The sequence below is a fragment of the Stenella coeruleoalba genome, assembly GCF_951394435.1.
Source record: "Stenella coeruleoalba genome assembly, chromosome: 16".
Lineage (NCBI taxonomy): Eukaryota > Metazoa > Chordata > Mammalia > Artiodactyla > Delphinidae > Stenella > Stenella coeruleoalba.
The window spans coordinates 25,113,488-25,125,723 of NC_137162.1; the positions used below are offsets into that span (position 1 = coordinate 25,113,488).

Sequence of the window (12,236 nt, forward strand, 5' to 3'; positions counted from 1 at the left end):
CAGAACACATCTTCCTGGGTCCTCCAGGCCCAGGCCAAATGAATTCCCTTGGCTCACTGACGGACATTAGCACTTCCCAAAACATTTCCTTCCGAAGAACCCGAAGCGAAGTGTACAAAGTAACGAAGCCAGCAGAGATGGAGAGAGGTGTGGGCGACCTCTTAGTTGGCTCAGCCCAGGGCTGGGTGCGGCCAGATGGTGTTGGGATGGGTCTGGCGTTAGGCCTGCCCAGGGGCGTTAGGATGGCCTCGCTGGGTGGCAGCCATTTGGCTACGTTTGGGGCACAGCATCAAGGAGTCATAACCCCAGCAAGATCTGGCACCAGACAGTGAAGCCCCACATTCTGAACTGAGACCCCCTCACCTCAACCACAGCAGCTGAAAGCCTCGGACTGTGTCTGCTTTGTCTCGGCCCTGCCAGGGCATGAGAGCTGGGCCAGCGTGGCTCCCGCTGTCCCAGGAGGCTTCTGGCTGCTAGGCCTGGTCAGAGACTCTGGCCACAGGATGCCTGTCTGTGGGTGTAGTCCCCCAGAATCCCTTTACCCCCAATTCCAGCTGACCCAGTGTCTGTGGGAAGCGTCTCTGAGCGCCAGCATTTTCTTGATGCGTCTAGTATTGAAATGCCATCTGGTTCTCGTCCTTGCAACTCCAGGAGCCTGATTTTCCTGCTGCCCCCCAGAGCTGATTGAACCAAGCCCATGGGATATGCCCAGGGAAGAGGTTCAGAGAGGTTAAGTAACTTTATCAAAGGGGCAGAGCCTGGATTTGAATCCAGACAGACTCCAGAGGCCGCGCCACACCTCTCCAGCGGATCCCCACTCTGTTGGTTTACAGTGAGCACTGGAAGGGCCAGGCTTCCCAGGTCTACATGGTGAGCCAGCCTGCAACCGGAAGGTGGCTTGCTGAGCGAGGGAGAGTTAGGCGCTTTAAATGGTGAGCGACATCAGACTGAGGCCTGAAGCCTGTGTCACCACAAGAGATGAACACTGTACTAGCTGCGTGACCTGGACCAAGTTACTTAACTTCTGGTTCAGAGTCTTCACCTGCAAAGTGGAGGGAGTTCCTTATCACTGTAGGTTTATCATGAAAAACAGATGAGTTACTCTATGTAAGTGCTCAGCACAAGGCTTGGTGTACAGTAGATGCTGTGTAAGTGTTGCTGCTGTGATGATTACCATTACTATCTATCAGGCCGCTCTCCTGGCCAACACCAGGCAAGCAGCCCAAGGGCTTGCCTCTCCGACTTGCATCTCCACATTTCCTTCTCGCTGTAGCCACTGTAGCCAACGCTGTTCTCCTTTGGAGGCAGTGAGCAGTTCAGCAGAGGAAGCACCAGCTGGGGTGTCCCAGACCTGGTTCCATTTCTGGCTCTGCTACTCTGGCCTCTTGGGGACTTGGGCCAGTTCCTTCCCCTGTCTAAGCTCAGATCCCACCCCTGTAAACTGGGGCAAAAGGTGTGTTCCCAGCTCAAGGACCTGGGTGTAAGTGAGCCACTGTTCACTGTAGGTAAACTGTCAGCATCACGTGTTGACCCTCTGATATTCTAGAAATGTCCACACCATTGATTAGGCTAAGAGCTATTTGCCTCATGATGTTACCGTATCACATCTCACGATCTTAAGTTGTTTTAGGTGCTTTGACATTGTTCCTCCCTCTCGGCAGGAAGACAACTTTTAACCTCATTTCACAGATGAGGAACCTGGGGCCCAGATCACACGTGGCTGTCTGAGCCTGGACGAGAGCCCTCGTTTCTTCTGGTCACTAAAGGCCCCCATTCTTCTGGGTTGGAGTTGGGGTGTGAGACTTTTTAAAACAAGGCTTCCTTGCATTTTGCCAGGGCCTGTCTGCCTTCCTCAATGCTTAGGGCTGGACAAGACATTGAGGCCCAGTGGTGCAGTGGCTGGAGACTGGCCTTGGGCTCCCCGACCTGACGTTTAAGGTTCCAGGCCCACGCTGCTGAGCGTGCCGGCCTGGTGAGGATCACGGCCAGCCACCCACATGGCCAGGGGGGAAGGTCCGGGCTGCCTTCTCCAGGGCAGCGATAACCCACGGGCCCTGTTCCAGGCCCGGATCGTGTAGGATTCTCTGTGCTCCAGAGGATTCCTGCGTTTTGCAGACACCTCATTATCCCCGTCCTGGCCAGCAGTGTCCCAGCTCCTCTGTAATCACTCAGGCCCACGCCCAGCAGCACTTCCAGGGCCAGGAAATCACTCCCCTCCCTTCCCCTCCCCTCCCCTCCCTTCCCCTCCCCTCCCCTCCCCTCCCCCGCCTTCCGCCCCGCGCGGCCGACTCAGCGCCTGCAACCACTCGGCCCAGTGTGGACCTCCTGCCTGCCTAACGGTTCTCTCTTCTCCTCTGATTCTCTTCTCTCCTGCTGCTGCTTGCTCTCGGGGGACTCGGAAGTGTGGCTCTCCAGCTGGGCTGAGTCTCCTAAGAAGAACGTGACAGGTACTGCCTGGTGTGCATGTGTGTGAACATGTGTGTCCCTGGCATGCAGGCCCACGGAGCCGGTGCCCTGTGATGTGTGGCAGCTCTTTGTCAGCATGTTGGCGTCTTCTCGGCCGTCCCCTCTGCCTTCCTTCCAACCCTTTTTAGGTCCCAGATCCAGCCTTGGAGCCCTTTGGTGGGTGATGACCACATAGCACAGTGTGTCAGCAAATGCACCCTGGACCCGGAATGTGTGGGTTTAGATCCCGGCTCTGCCACGTCCTGGTCTCGGGTTACGTAACCTCTCGAGTCTCCCTAAGCAGATGCGGCAGCATCTCACCAGGAGCCTGGGGCACAGAAGGTGCTCAGGTGGTGGTGAGGCTCCCATCACCTTCCACCCCGTGAGATGGGCCAGCTGAAGATGATTAGTCTCCCTTCAAGGCTGTTAACCCGAGGCGGAGAGCTGAAGTCTCCAACACCCCAGCTGAGGCAGTGGTGGGTAGGGGGGTGGGGAGTCTCGTAACTGCAATGAAGTCGCAGCCCCCACACCCCGGGGATCCAGAGCTGGGACCTGCCTCTGGTCTCGGGGCTTCAGGACCTTGGGCTTCCTGGGCACCCATAGCCCTCAGGGACTTGGGCTTGGGCTCTGTGTCTGGGCAGAGCTGGGACAGAGGTCAGAGGCTTACCTTTAGCCTTGGTTTTACTGGACAATGGTAGAAAAACCTGGACAGCAGTGTTCTCAGCTGTTAGATGGACATGGTATCAGGTAGAGGGAAGGGATTTCCAGAAGGGTCTTCTAGAAGCCCCTCCATTTTTGTGAGTGCCACCTGGCCCTCCTTCCCCAGCCCAAACCTGAGAGCAGAGGTGAGGGTCGGGGTTGGGGGAGAAAACAGAAAGGTCAGAGGTTGAGGGGAGGGGGTTGGACCAGCCCCTCCCCTCACAGCCGTAGGCAGGGAACGGGAGGTGAACAGCCTGGGTGGGCGGGGCAGAGGAGAAGGCAGCAGGCAGAGGACCTCTTGCCTGTCCCAAGCCCCTCGCAGTCATCCTTCTCATGTTGCCTGTGACGAGGGCCTCGGCCTGAGCTAATCACTGGGCTCCCGTCCCTTTTTTCCCTCTCCCGAGACAGTGAGCCAGAGCCCACTTGGCCCACAACAATACATTTTATTCACCAAACGTATAGCCTGGCTGCCCGAGGGCCTATGGAGAGGCCGGCAGGCTGAGGCTGGCCTGGGAGGAATCAGTTGTGAGAGACTGAAGGGACCTTGGTGGGACACCCAGGGTTTGGGGGATCATGGAGAGCGTGGGGAGCCTGGGACGGGGGCCACCGTAGGGATTGGCTTCTCAGGATGAGCCCAGCTGTTTGGAGAGAGAGCCTGAGGGGAGGCCACGTGGGCTGGGGGAAACCGCCAGACCAGGGCCGGGGTCTTGGGCGAGTTGCCACGTCACTCTGGGCCGGCCTTGGTTTCCCCATCTGGAATGTTGGCAAGTTCAGCGAGACTGGACACTCAGAGGTAAGGGGCTGACGCTGGGGATCCTTGTGGATAAGGGGCCTCAGGCTGCTTGGGCTGGCATCCATGCATAAGTGGGCCCTGGGGGTTCTGATACGGCTCTCCAGCTGGCAAATGCTCGCTGCCTGCCAGGAGGTGGGGTCTGAGAAAAGCATGAGAAGGAACAGAGCCATGGCCGCTTCTCCTGGCAACCGTGGCCCTTGCCCTGACCTGCATGCTGGGGGTTTGTTTGTTTGTTTGTTTGTTTTTTATAAATTATTTATTTTGGCTGCATTGGGTCTTTGTTGCTGCACGCGGGCTTTCTCTAGTTGCGGCGAGTGGGGGCTACTCTTTGTTGCGGTGCGCGGGCTTCTCATTGCGGCGGCTTCTCTTGTCATGGAACATGGGCTCTAGGCGCAAGGGCTTCCGTGGTTGTAGCACGCAGCCTCAGTAGCACGGCTTCTGTAGTTGTAGCACGCAGCCTCAGCCTGTCGTGGGCTCTAGAGCGCAGGCTCAGTAGTTGTGGCGCACGGGCTTAGTTGCTCCGCGGCATGTGGGCTCTTCCCAGACCAAGGCTCGAACCCGTGTTCCCTGCACTGGCAGGCAGATTCTTAACCACTGCACCACCAGGGAAGCCCCTGCATGCTGGTTTTGAGGCTTCAGAGGAACCTAAGCCCTTCCTCTCCTCCCCAAATCTCCCATTTCCTGTTTGCTTTATAAACAGTCTACAGTTTACATAGGGCATTAACCCCATCACCTTATACCATGCTCAGAACAACCCCACAAAGTAGGTACTGTTATTGTTCCTGTTTATGGATGAGGAAGCTAAAGCTCAGAGAGGTTAAGTGTCCTCTGCAGAGTCACAGAGCTAATAAGGACAAGGCAGGACTGGACCTCAGACCCTCAGACTCCAGTCTGATGCTCTCACGTCACGACTCTCAGGCAATTATTGTGTCCGGTGCCGTGTCCTATGGCTCCAGTCCTGAGGCGTCTGTCTACCCTCATCAGGGAGACTCTTGTCTAAAGCATATGATCTGGTTGGGGAGCAGTGCCCCACAAGAAAATCCAGTGCATGACAGGAGCAAGCACTGTAGCTGAGTGATTGGATGGTTCCTGGAGGGGCAGAGATGGTTGGGTAGAATTGGGGTTGGTAAAGGGGAAGGCATTCCCAGCAGGGGGAACAGCTAAAGCAGAGGCTTGGACATAAGAACCAGCATAGAAGAGTGTGACTGGCACACAGTGGGTGCTTGATATCTGTGTGTTGGATAAATGAACGTTGCCTGGATCAGAGGAGATGTGTGTCAGGGAACTTGGGGAGCTCAGGTTGTCAAGAAAGACTGAGCTTGAATTTGGCCTTTCTTCTTTAGGCAGCAGGGACCCAGTGAAGGTGCTGGAGCAGTGGATTGACTTAGCAAAAGCCTCATTTAGAAGCCTAAGTTGGCAGGCAGGAGCCAGGGGTCCATCCAGTTGGTAGCTAGAGGAATGCAGGTGTGAGGCAAGCGTGGGGCAGGGCTCTGGGGCACTGCCAGAGCCCCAGCAGATCCAGCCAGGGGCTGAGAAAGGCACAAAGGTGAGATGGATGGGACCCTGACAGAAAGTCCCCTTCCAATCTGGGAGGGACTCTTCTCTCTATAAGGAGTACTCCCCTTCTCCATGCCACTGCCAAACGCTTCCTATCTGAAGACAGGAGGCTCGCTCCACTGCATCTCCCCCTCCCTCGGGCTGACTCCTTCAGCCCCCAGTTTTCCAGGCCTTGGCTGGGAGGGGATCCAGAGCAGCCTCTGTGGGATGACATCACCCACCGGCCTGCCTGCCGAGTGTTTTCTCATCTGGATACCTGCTCCCAGCTCACACCCGTCCGAGCAGCCCTGGGCAGGCAACACCCTAAGAGGTAGATGCCAGAGAGCGTGAGCTTGTGCTGGGGGAGGGGAGGGCAGTGAGGAAGACAGAGTGTCTGCCTGTGTGTCCATCTGTCCGTCCCCTAGGCTGTGTGCTACTGTCTGTCTTCTGTGCTCTGGAATGCCTGGAGTACATTTTCTTAACTTTTCTACCTGTGTCCCAGAGTGTCAGCCTTCAGAAAGCTCAGGCCAATTTCCAAGGGGCGGCGTGGAGGTGGGAGCAGTATGTGGGTTTTTCCCCTCTGAAATCTTGCCTCAGATTTCCTTGGCTTGGATTAAAATGACCTGATGTCTCCATTCCCCAGCACCCCGCTTATCCTCTCGAGCAGCTTTTGGCCACAAACCCATCACTCCTTGTTTCTCCCTGCCTCTGTTTCCCCATCTCCCCTTTTTCTCCCTTCCAGAATTTAGTTCTCTAGTTTTCCCAGATTTCAGAGGCGAGGCCCTGCCTAGTTTATCCGTATTGGCTCAAAGCAAGCCGTTAAATCACTGTTCATCTATCTGTCCATTCATTCATTCATTTCCCCAACAGTTACAGAGTGCCTGCCCCCAGTGGGCACTGTGGTCTGGTCAACAGATGCTACAAGAGTCGAGAAGAAACCCACACTCCAGTCTTTCTTAAGCAGCAACTATGTGTCAGATGTGGGGTGGGTAGGATGAGGCAGGGCCCCTCCTCGGGGTCAGTGGCTGTCTATAGGCCACAGACAGGACGTGAGTCAGGACGCAAGCAGCGGTGTCAGGAGGACGTGGGTTCCATCCCAGCTGTGTGACCTTAGGAAAATTGCCTCATGAGCCTTAGTCTGCCTGTGTGTGAAATGGGGCCAGAACAAGGGCCTACACCTGGGCTGTTCCGAGGCTCAGATATGGTCTGCATTAGGTAGTGAGCACTCATGAAAGCTTGCTATTAACTGTCAGCATCATGTGGGCTCTCAGGCTTTGGAAGCTCTCTAACCGGCTGGAGAACTCCTGTCTTCTGTTTGTATCTTGAGTTTTCCTTTCCCACAAACTGGAAAGGGAGCCCCTGTGTCCCACGGGGGCAGGGGCTGGCCCTTTTTGTGCTGGGTGCACTCACTAGCAGCCCCCCCTCCCCGGGGACACAGTGGGAGGTAGTCTCTGTCAGCGCCATGCCCAGCGCTGCGTCTGTGCGGCCAGCAGGGGTAGGCACAGAAGCTGGCCCAATCTGAGTGCACAGCCAGGCCCACCCTGCTGCCTAGCTGTTGGTTGCATTTTGGCCTGAAATACAACCTTGGCTTCGGATGGGCTGCCTGGGGCAGTGCCTGTGCACATCCATGTGGCAGGCCTCAGCTGGGACAGGGTCCCTCCTGGGTCTCCAAAGGACTGAGCTGGGGCTGCAGGGGCTGCACCTCATGGGAGAAAATTGCCAGGTGCAGTGGGTTTCTTTCCCTTCCATCGACCCCACCCTAGGTTGGATGGAGCCTCCCGCACAGAAAGACCCAAAGATCCAAGCAGCGTTTCTCACCCTGGCTGTGTATGAGAACCACGGGAGAGGAGGGGGTGTCTAAAAAATACCTGAGGCCAATTCAGTCTGCATCTCTGGGCGTGGGGCTCAGGCATCAGTTACTTTAGAAGCTCCCCATATCTTGTGGGACCAAGTTGAGGATCATCGTGCTAGGAGAATGGGATGTCTGGAAACAAATCAGAGACAGTTCTGTAATGGAAAGAGAGATGGGCTTGAACCTAAAACACTGAGTGAATTTGGTTCTCTCCATAGCAACTGTGTGAGCCGGGGCAAGCCTCTTGTCTTCTCTGGGTCTCTGAGGTGTCTTTTGTGAAGTGGGAAGGTAACAAGGTTGTTGTGGGGACAAAATGGGACAGTGTATGAGCCTGGCACAGAACATTTGCCAAGTTAGACTCAGGCATGTGGGGAAGGTAGCTACAGGCTGAAGCACCAAGGGGGGACCCTCTCAGCCATTTCTATAGCCAGGCTGGTGGTGTGAAGCCCCCAGCCTTTCAGGAGACTGGTAGATGTACAGGGTGATAGACACAGAGTCTAAGAAGTATGCTAGGAATTCCTCTATGCCGGGGAGATGGAGAGGGGGATCTGGGAAGGCTTCCTGTAGGAGGTGACCAGTGGGTCTGTGGTTCATGGATCCTTTCAGCTCCTAGCCGGCCATGTGTTATCTTAGGTGCTGTGTCCCCACTGCACTCTAGTGATGGTAATAGTGAGGCGCAGAGAGCTTTCAGCAGCACATTCAATGCCGCACAGCCAGTGAGCCGAGATGGGCACCCAATCTGTCTACCTTCCAGCCTGGCGTTTGCTTAATAAATGTTGCACTGATTCAGTGGCTAAAGAGGACAGAGAAGCTGCTCGCTCCCTGCCCTCTTCCTGCTTAGCCCCACCTTTTGACCCCTCAAGCTCCTGAAACTGCCAGGAGAGGGCAGCTGGTGGCTTCCGGGAGCCTGACCACAAGCCCCAGCAGAGCTTAAAGGCAGAGGGAGGCTGAGTCGGTCTCCATGTGGCCGGAGGGCGGCAGCCAGGCCGGACGATGCCCCGTCGGGAAGCGGGCCTGGGGGCACGGGCCTGAGGCTGGTCCCCGGAGGACCAGGCCCGTGGGCTCAGTGGCCGCACCTTGGTAAGCCCGAGGGGCAGGAGTGGAGCCGAACTTGAGGAAAAGTTGGCGGGGGGCGAGCTGGGCTCTCCAGCACTGGCGCTGGGACTTTCTTCTTGGGTTTCAAGTAAACAGTCTCGGCCCTCCTCCCCCTCCCCTGCCTCCACCCCCGGCTCCTCATTCGATGGGTCTCATGTGTTTCTATTTAAGGGCTGCGAGTAAACCCCAGTGATTGGCGGCCTCAAACCCTCTTGACTTCTCGCCTGGGCCCAGCCTGCCGTGGAGCCGTCCTCTCCCGCTCTCTCCCTCTCCCGCCCAAGGGGAGGACTGCTGACTCTCTTTCTCTGGGTTTACAGGGGTTGGGGAGAGGCCCGAGCCCTCCTCCTCGCCTGGCCTTTCCTCTCGCCTCTGCTCCGGCCTCAGCCCCCATGGGCCACCCGCCCGCCCACCCGCCTGCGGCCCTCCCCTCGCACCCCTGCGGCCGAGGGGTCCGGAGAGACCACGTCCGCCCCAGGCCTCTCCTCCGACTCCCTCTCCCTCGTGCCGGGCTGTGATTAATTCATCGCGGCCGCAGGCTTTTTCCTCTGAGTCCCCTCGGCCTCTGTCTCGTCTCTGCCTCTCCCTCCGCGCCCCCCACCGCTGGCCCCCGGCTCCCCATGTCCCCCGGTCCCCGCGGCACAGCGGGCCGGTGTGGGGCCCTGCTATATGGCCTGTCCTTGGGGCCCGGCGAGCTGCGAGCCCTGGCTGCGGGCGGCCCCTCCGAGCGGCGCTGGCGACCGAGCAGCCTCCCCCGAGGCCGATGGACAGGGGGCGCCCCGGCCGCGGGGCCATGGCTGGCCGCTGGCTCACCGCATGCTTTCTGCCCTCGCCAGGTGCCGACACCCACGCCGAGCCCATGATCCTGGAACAGTACGTGGTGGTGTCCAACTATAAGAAGCAGGAGAACTCGGAGCTGAGCCTCCAGGCCGGGGAGGTGGTGGATGTCATCGAGAAGAACGAGAGCGGTGAGTGCCCAGCTGTCTGGCCGGCCACTCGGGCGAGGAGCCCGGCTGGTTTTTGTTCCCCTCCTCCTCCCCCACCTCTGCAGCTATACGTTATTTCCATCTGGCGGGGAGAGGGCCGAGGAGGCTGAAGTTTCCCCTGTTGGTTTGGGCTGCAGGCCAGCAGTTTGCCTGATGGTGGAAGAATGTCTCCACCACTCGGGGTAATTAACTGGCTTGTGTTAATGCAAGGCCAGGGTGGCAGCATGGGCACGACTGTCCAGCCCATGTTCAGGGTCCCTGTGCCCTCTGAGGCCCGGGGGAGGTTGCTCCCAGCTCAGGGGCATCCTACAGCAGCTTCCCCCTTGGGGCCATGTTCCAAATTGGGGACAAGGCCGGGGTGGGAGGACCCGGCTGGTTGGTGGGGAAGGCAGGCCATGATGTCACTGTAGGGGTCCCGGGTCCTCAGGCGGCTTGTCTGAGGAAAGGTCAGGCCTGTGGAGGTTGGCTAGTGTCTGGGCGGTGAGCTGACTGCCCCCTGCTGAGCTGAAGGCCGCCAGGCCCTGGGAAGAGGGCCCAGACAGGGGGATGAAATCAGGTCCTGGGGCCAGGGAGGGTCCTGCAGCAGCCGCCCTGTCATTGGGAACTGAGGCTTTGTCTTGGCTGTTCAGGGGCCTGCCAGTTCCAAGGTTCTCACCGTGTAGGCCTCAGTGCCCTTGGCAGCAGGGGTCTCTCGGGTGGAGAGAGGAGGGCCTGAGTCCGTCGGTCTGAGGTGCAGGCGTGTGTGACCCCTGCAGAGCCAGGGATGAACTCTGGCCCAGGATATCCATCATCAGTTTGCTTATGACCTGCTGGCGCTTGAACTGGTTCCTGGGGTGTTCTGTTTTGGTTTCGGTTTGCTGTGGGGGAAGGCCCCCGTGCATGCGGGCGCGTTGGAGCCTCTCTGAGCTGTTTGGAGGACACTCCCAGAGGGGAGGGGCCTGTTCTTCTTTTCCTGTTCCACTCTATTCCCCTCCAGTATTTTAAGCTCTGACAGGAAGACAGATCAAAGGCTGTCTGTGCCCATTCTATAGATAGAATAACTGAGGCACAGAAAAATTGAGGGGAAGTGAGTCACCTGAAGTCAAAAACAGAACAGAACAGTTCTTGGGCCCCTGATTCCTATGCCTGTGGGCAGCAAGTAGCTGTAGAGATACTGAGGAAATCCCAGTGGGCCTCCTGGGGGAGGTGAGATTAGGTTCCTGTTGCAGGAGTCTCAAGAGCTGTGCTCTCTGAGAACAGGGCCGTGATGCCAACAAAGACCTGACTTACGGCCCTCTTGGGTCTGGAGTCTTCAAAGCTTGTTCCCCTCAGAGGTGGCAGGCTCTGCCCTTGTGCCTGGTTGGCGGTGGCTGTCACGAGCATAAAGGCCTGGGCCCCTCACCCCAGGTGCCCACACTGGTCTCCTTCCTGCACCGCTTGGCTTTCAGCCTTTGTCACAGTACCAGCCCCACCTCCCCGCCCCCACTCAAGCTGCATTGTCAGAGGGGCCTGGCCCTAGGAACCCTAAGCACCTCAAGACCCAGAGGAAGGGCTCTCTAATGGCGGGATTGGAGACACCCACTGAGGAGAGAGAGAGATGTTTGTTTTGGGGCTTGCTCCAAAGGAAGGCGTGTCGGCTTTTCCATATAAGGTCAGGGCTGCTCAAAAGTAGACGTCTGGCTTAGGGACCCTCTGCCTTGTGTCACCAGCACAGCTGTATAGCCCTAAAGCAGCAGGAGGAGTGAGCCCCCATGTCTCTGGGTATCAGCCACTGGCCAGGATGGCTGAAGAGGAGACCCCACACAAAAGGCAGTCAGCTGTTATCAGACTCCCTGCTTCCCTTTGCCTCCCACCCCACATCCAGGACCCTGCCTAGGAGTGGAGGAGGGAGAGCCTTGACGAAGTGGGGCTTTTGTGGCAGGCTGCCAAGTATTAGGCACCTCCTTCTCCTGAGGAGTCCCCGATGGCTGTTTGAGGGGGCTCGGGTAGCCTGAATCCCCAGAGAAGCCCAGTCTGGTACACTGATCCTCTGAGGGAGCTGCCGTCTCTAGAAGCAGGATTCTGCCCACTACCATGTACCGGCTGGGTGACTTCAAGCCCCTTGCTCCCTCTGGGCCTCAACTCTCCCTTCTGTAAAATGGAGACAGTCTTGTGGCTGCTTGGAAACAGAGCCTGGAGTAGATGACCTCCCCAAGCCCCCTCCCAGATCTGGGCTCCGAGGCTGGGAGACTCCTTAGGGCCCTGGGTGTTGGGTAGACAGAACCCTGAATGTGGCCTTCCCAATGCTCTGGGCTTTGTGTCTCTCCCCTTGATGGAAACAGCTGCTCAGCAGCAGATATGTACACGGGGACCTTGGAGTGCTGTGTCCATGGTGCAAACCCACACCGTCTGTTGCTGTCAGAAACAAGGAGGCCTCCTAGAGTGTACAACCAGCGTAACCAGAGAAACTAAGTGGGTGGAGGGGAGCAAGGAAGAGGGCCAACTGCAGATCCTTGGGAGGGTGGTTTCCCAGTTCAAGGAAGCTGGATGGCTGACGGCAGGGGGAGGGGAGGTGTGTTGGGCATCCTGCAAGCTGGCTTTGGAAGGAGTGGTGAGTGAGGCTTTTGAACTCTGGAACAAAGACCCAATTGTAATGCCTTTGACCTTAGGACTTGGTGGGTGTGTTGAGGCATTTCCACTTAAATTGTTGGGGCAGTAGCCCCAGTTAGCACCACCCTGCCCCCTGGGGCCTTGCCTTGCCTGCTGGGAGCCAGGACTCTGCCTGTGTCCCCTTCTCGCTTGGCTGAAAGCCCCTCGCGTAGAATGTTCAAAGAGGGACCCAGCCATCTCTGGTTCTGCTTGCTCATCAGAGCCC

The 12,236-nt window shown here is 57.7% G+C and overlaps 1 protein-coding gene across 8 annotated transcripts in view; it reads left to right on the forward strand.

Moving 5' to 3' along the window:
- SH3PXD2A (SH3 and PX domains 2A) overlaps positions 1-12,236 on the forward strand; it is a 243,186-nt gene that overhangs the window by 174,556 nt on the left and 56,394 nt on the right. For 3 of the 8 annotated variants that reach the window (XM_079901010.1, XM_079901011.1, XM_079901012.1), the window contains one exon: positions 9,254-9,385. In XM_079901010.1, the coding sequence (XP_079757136.1) occupies positions 9,254-9,385 (132 nt within the window). Of the gene's footprint in view, positions 1-2,402; positions 2,448-8,993; positions 9,386-12,236 lie in introns of those variants that run through there. The other 5 variants (XR_013824408.1, XR_013824409.1, XR_013824410.1 and 2 more) reach the window with 2 other exon arrangements.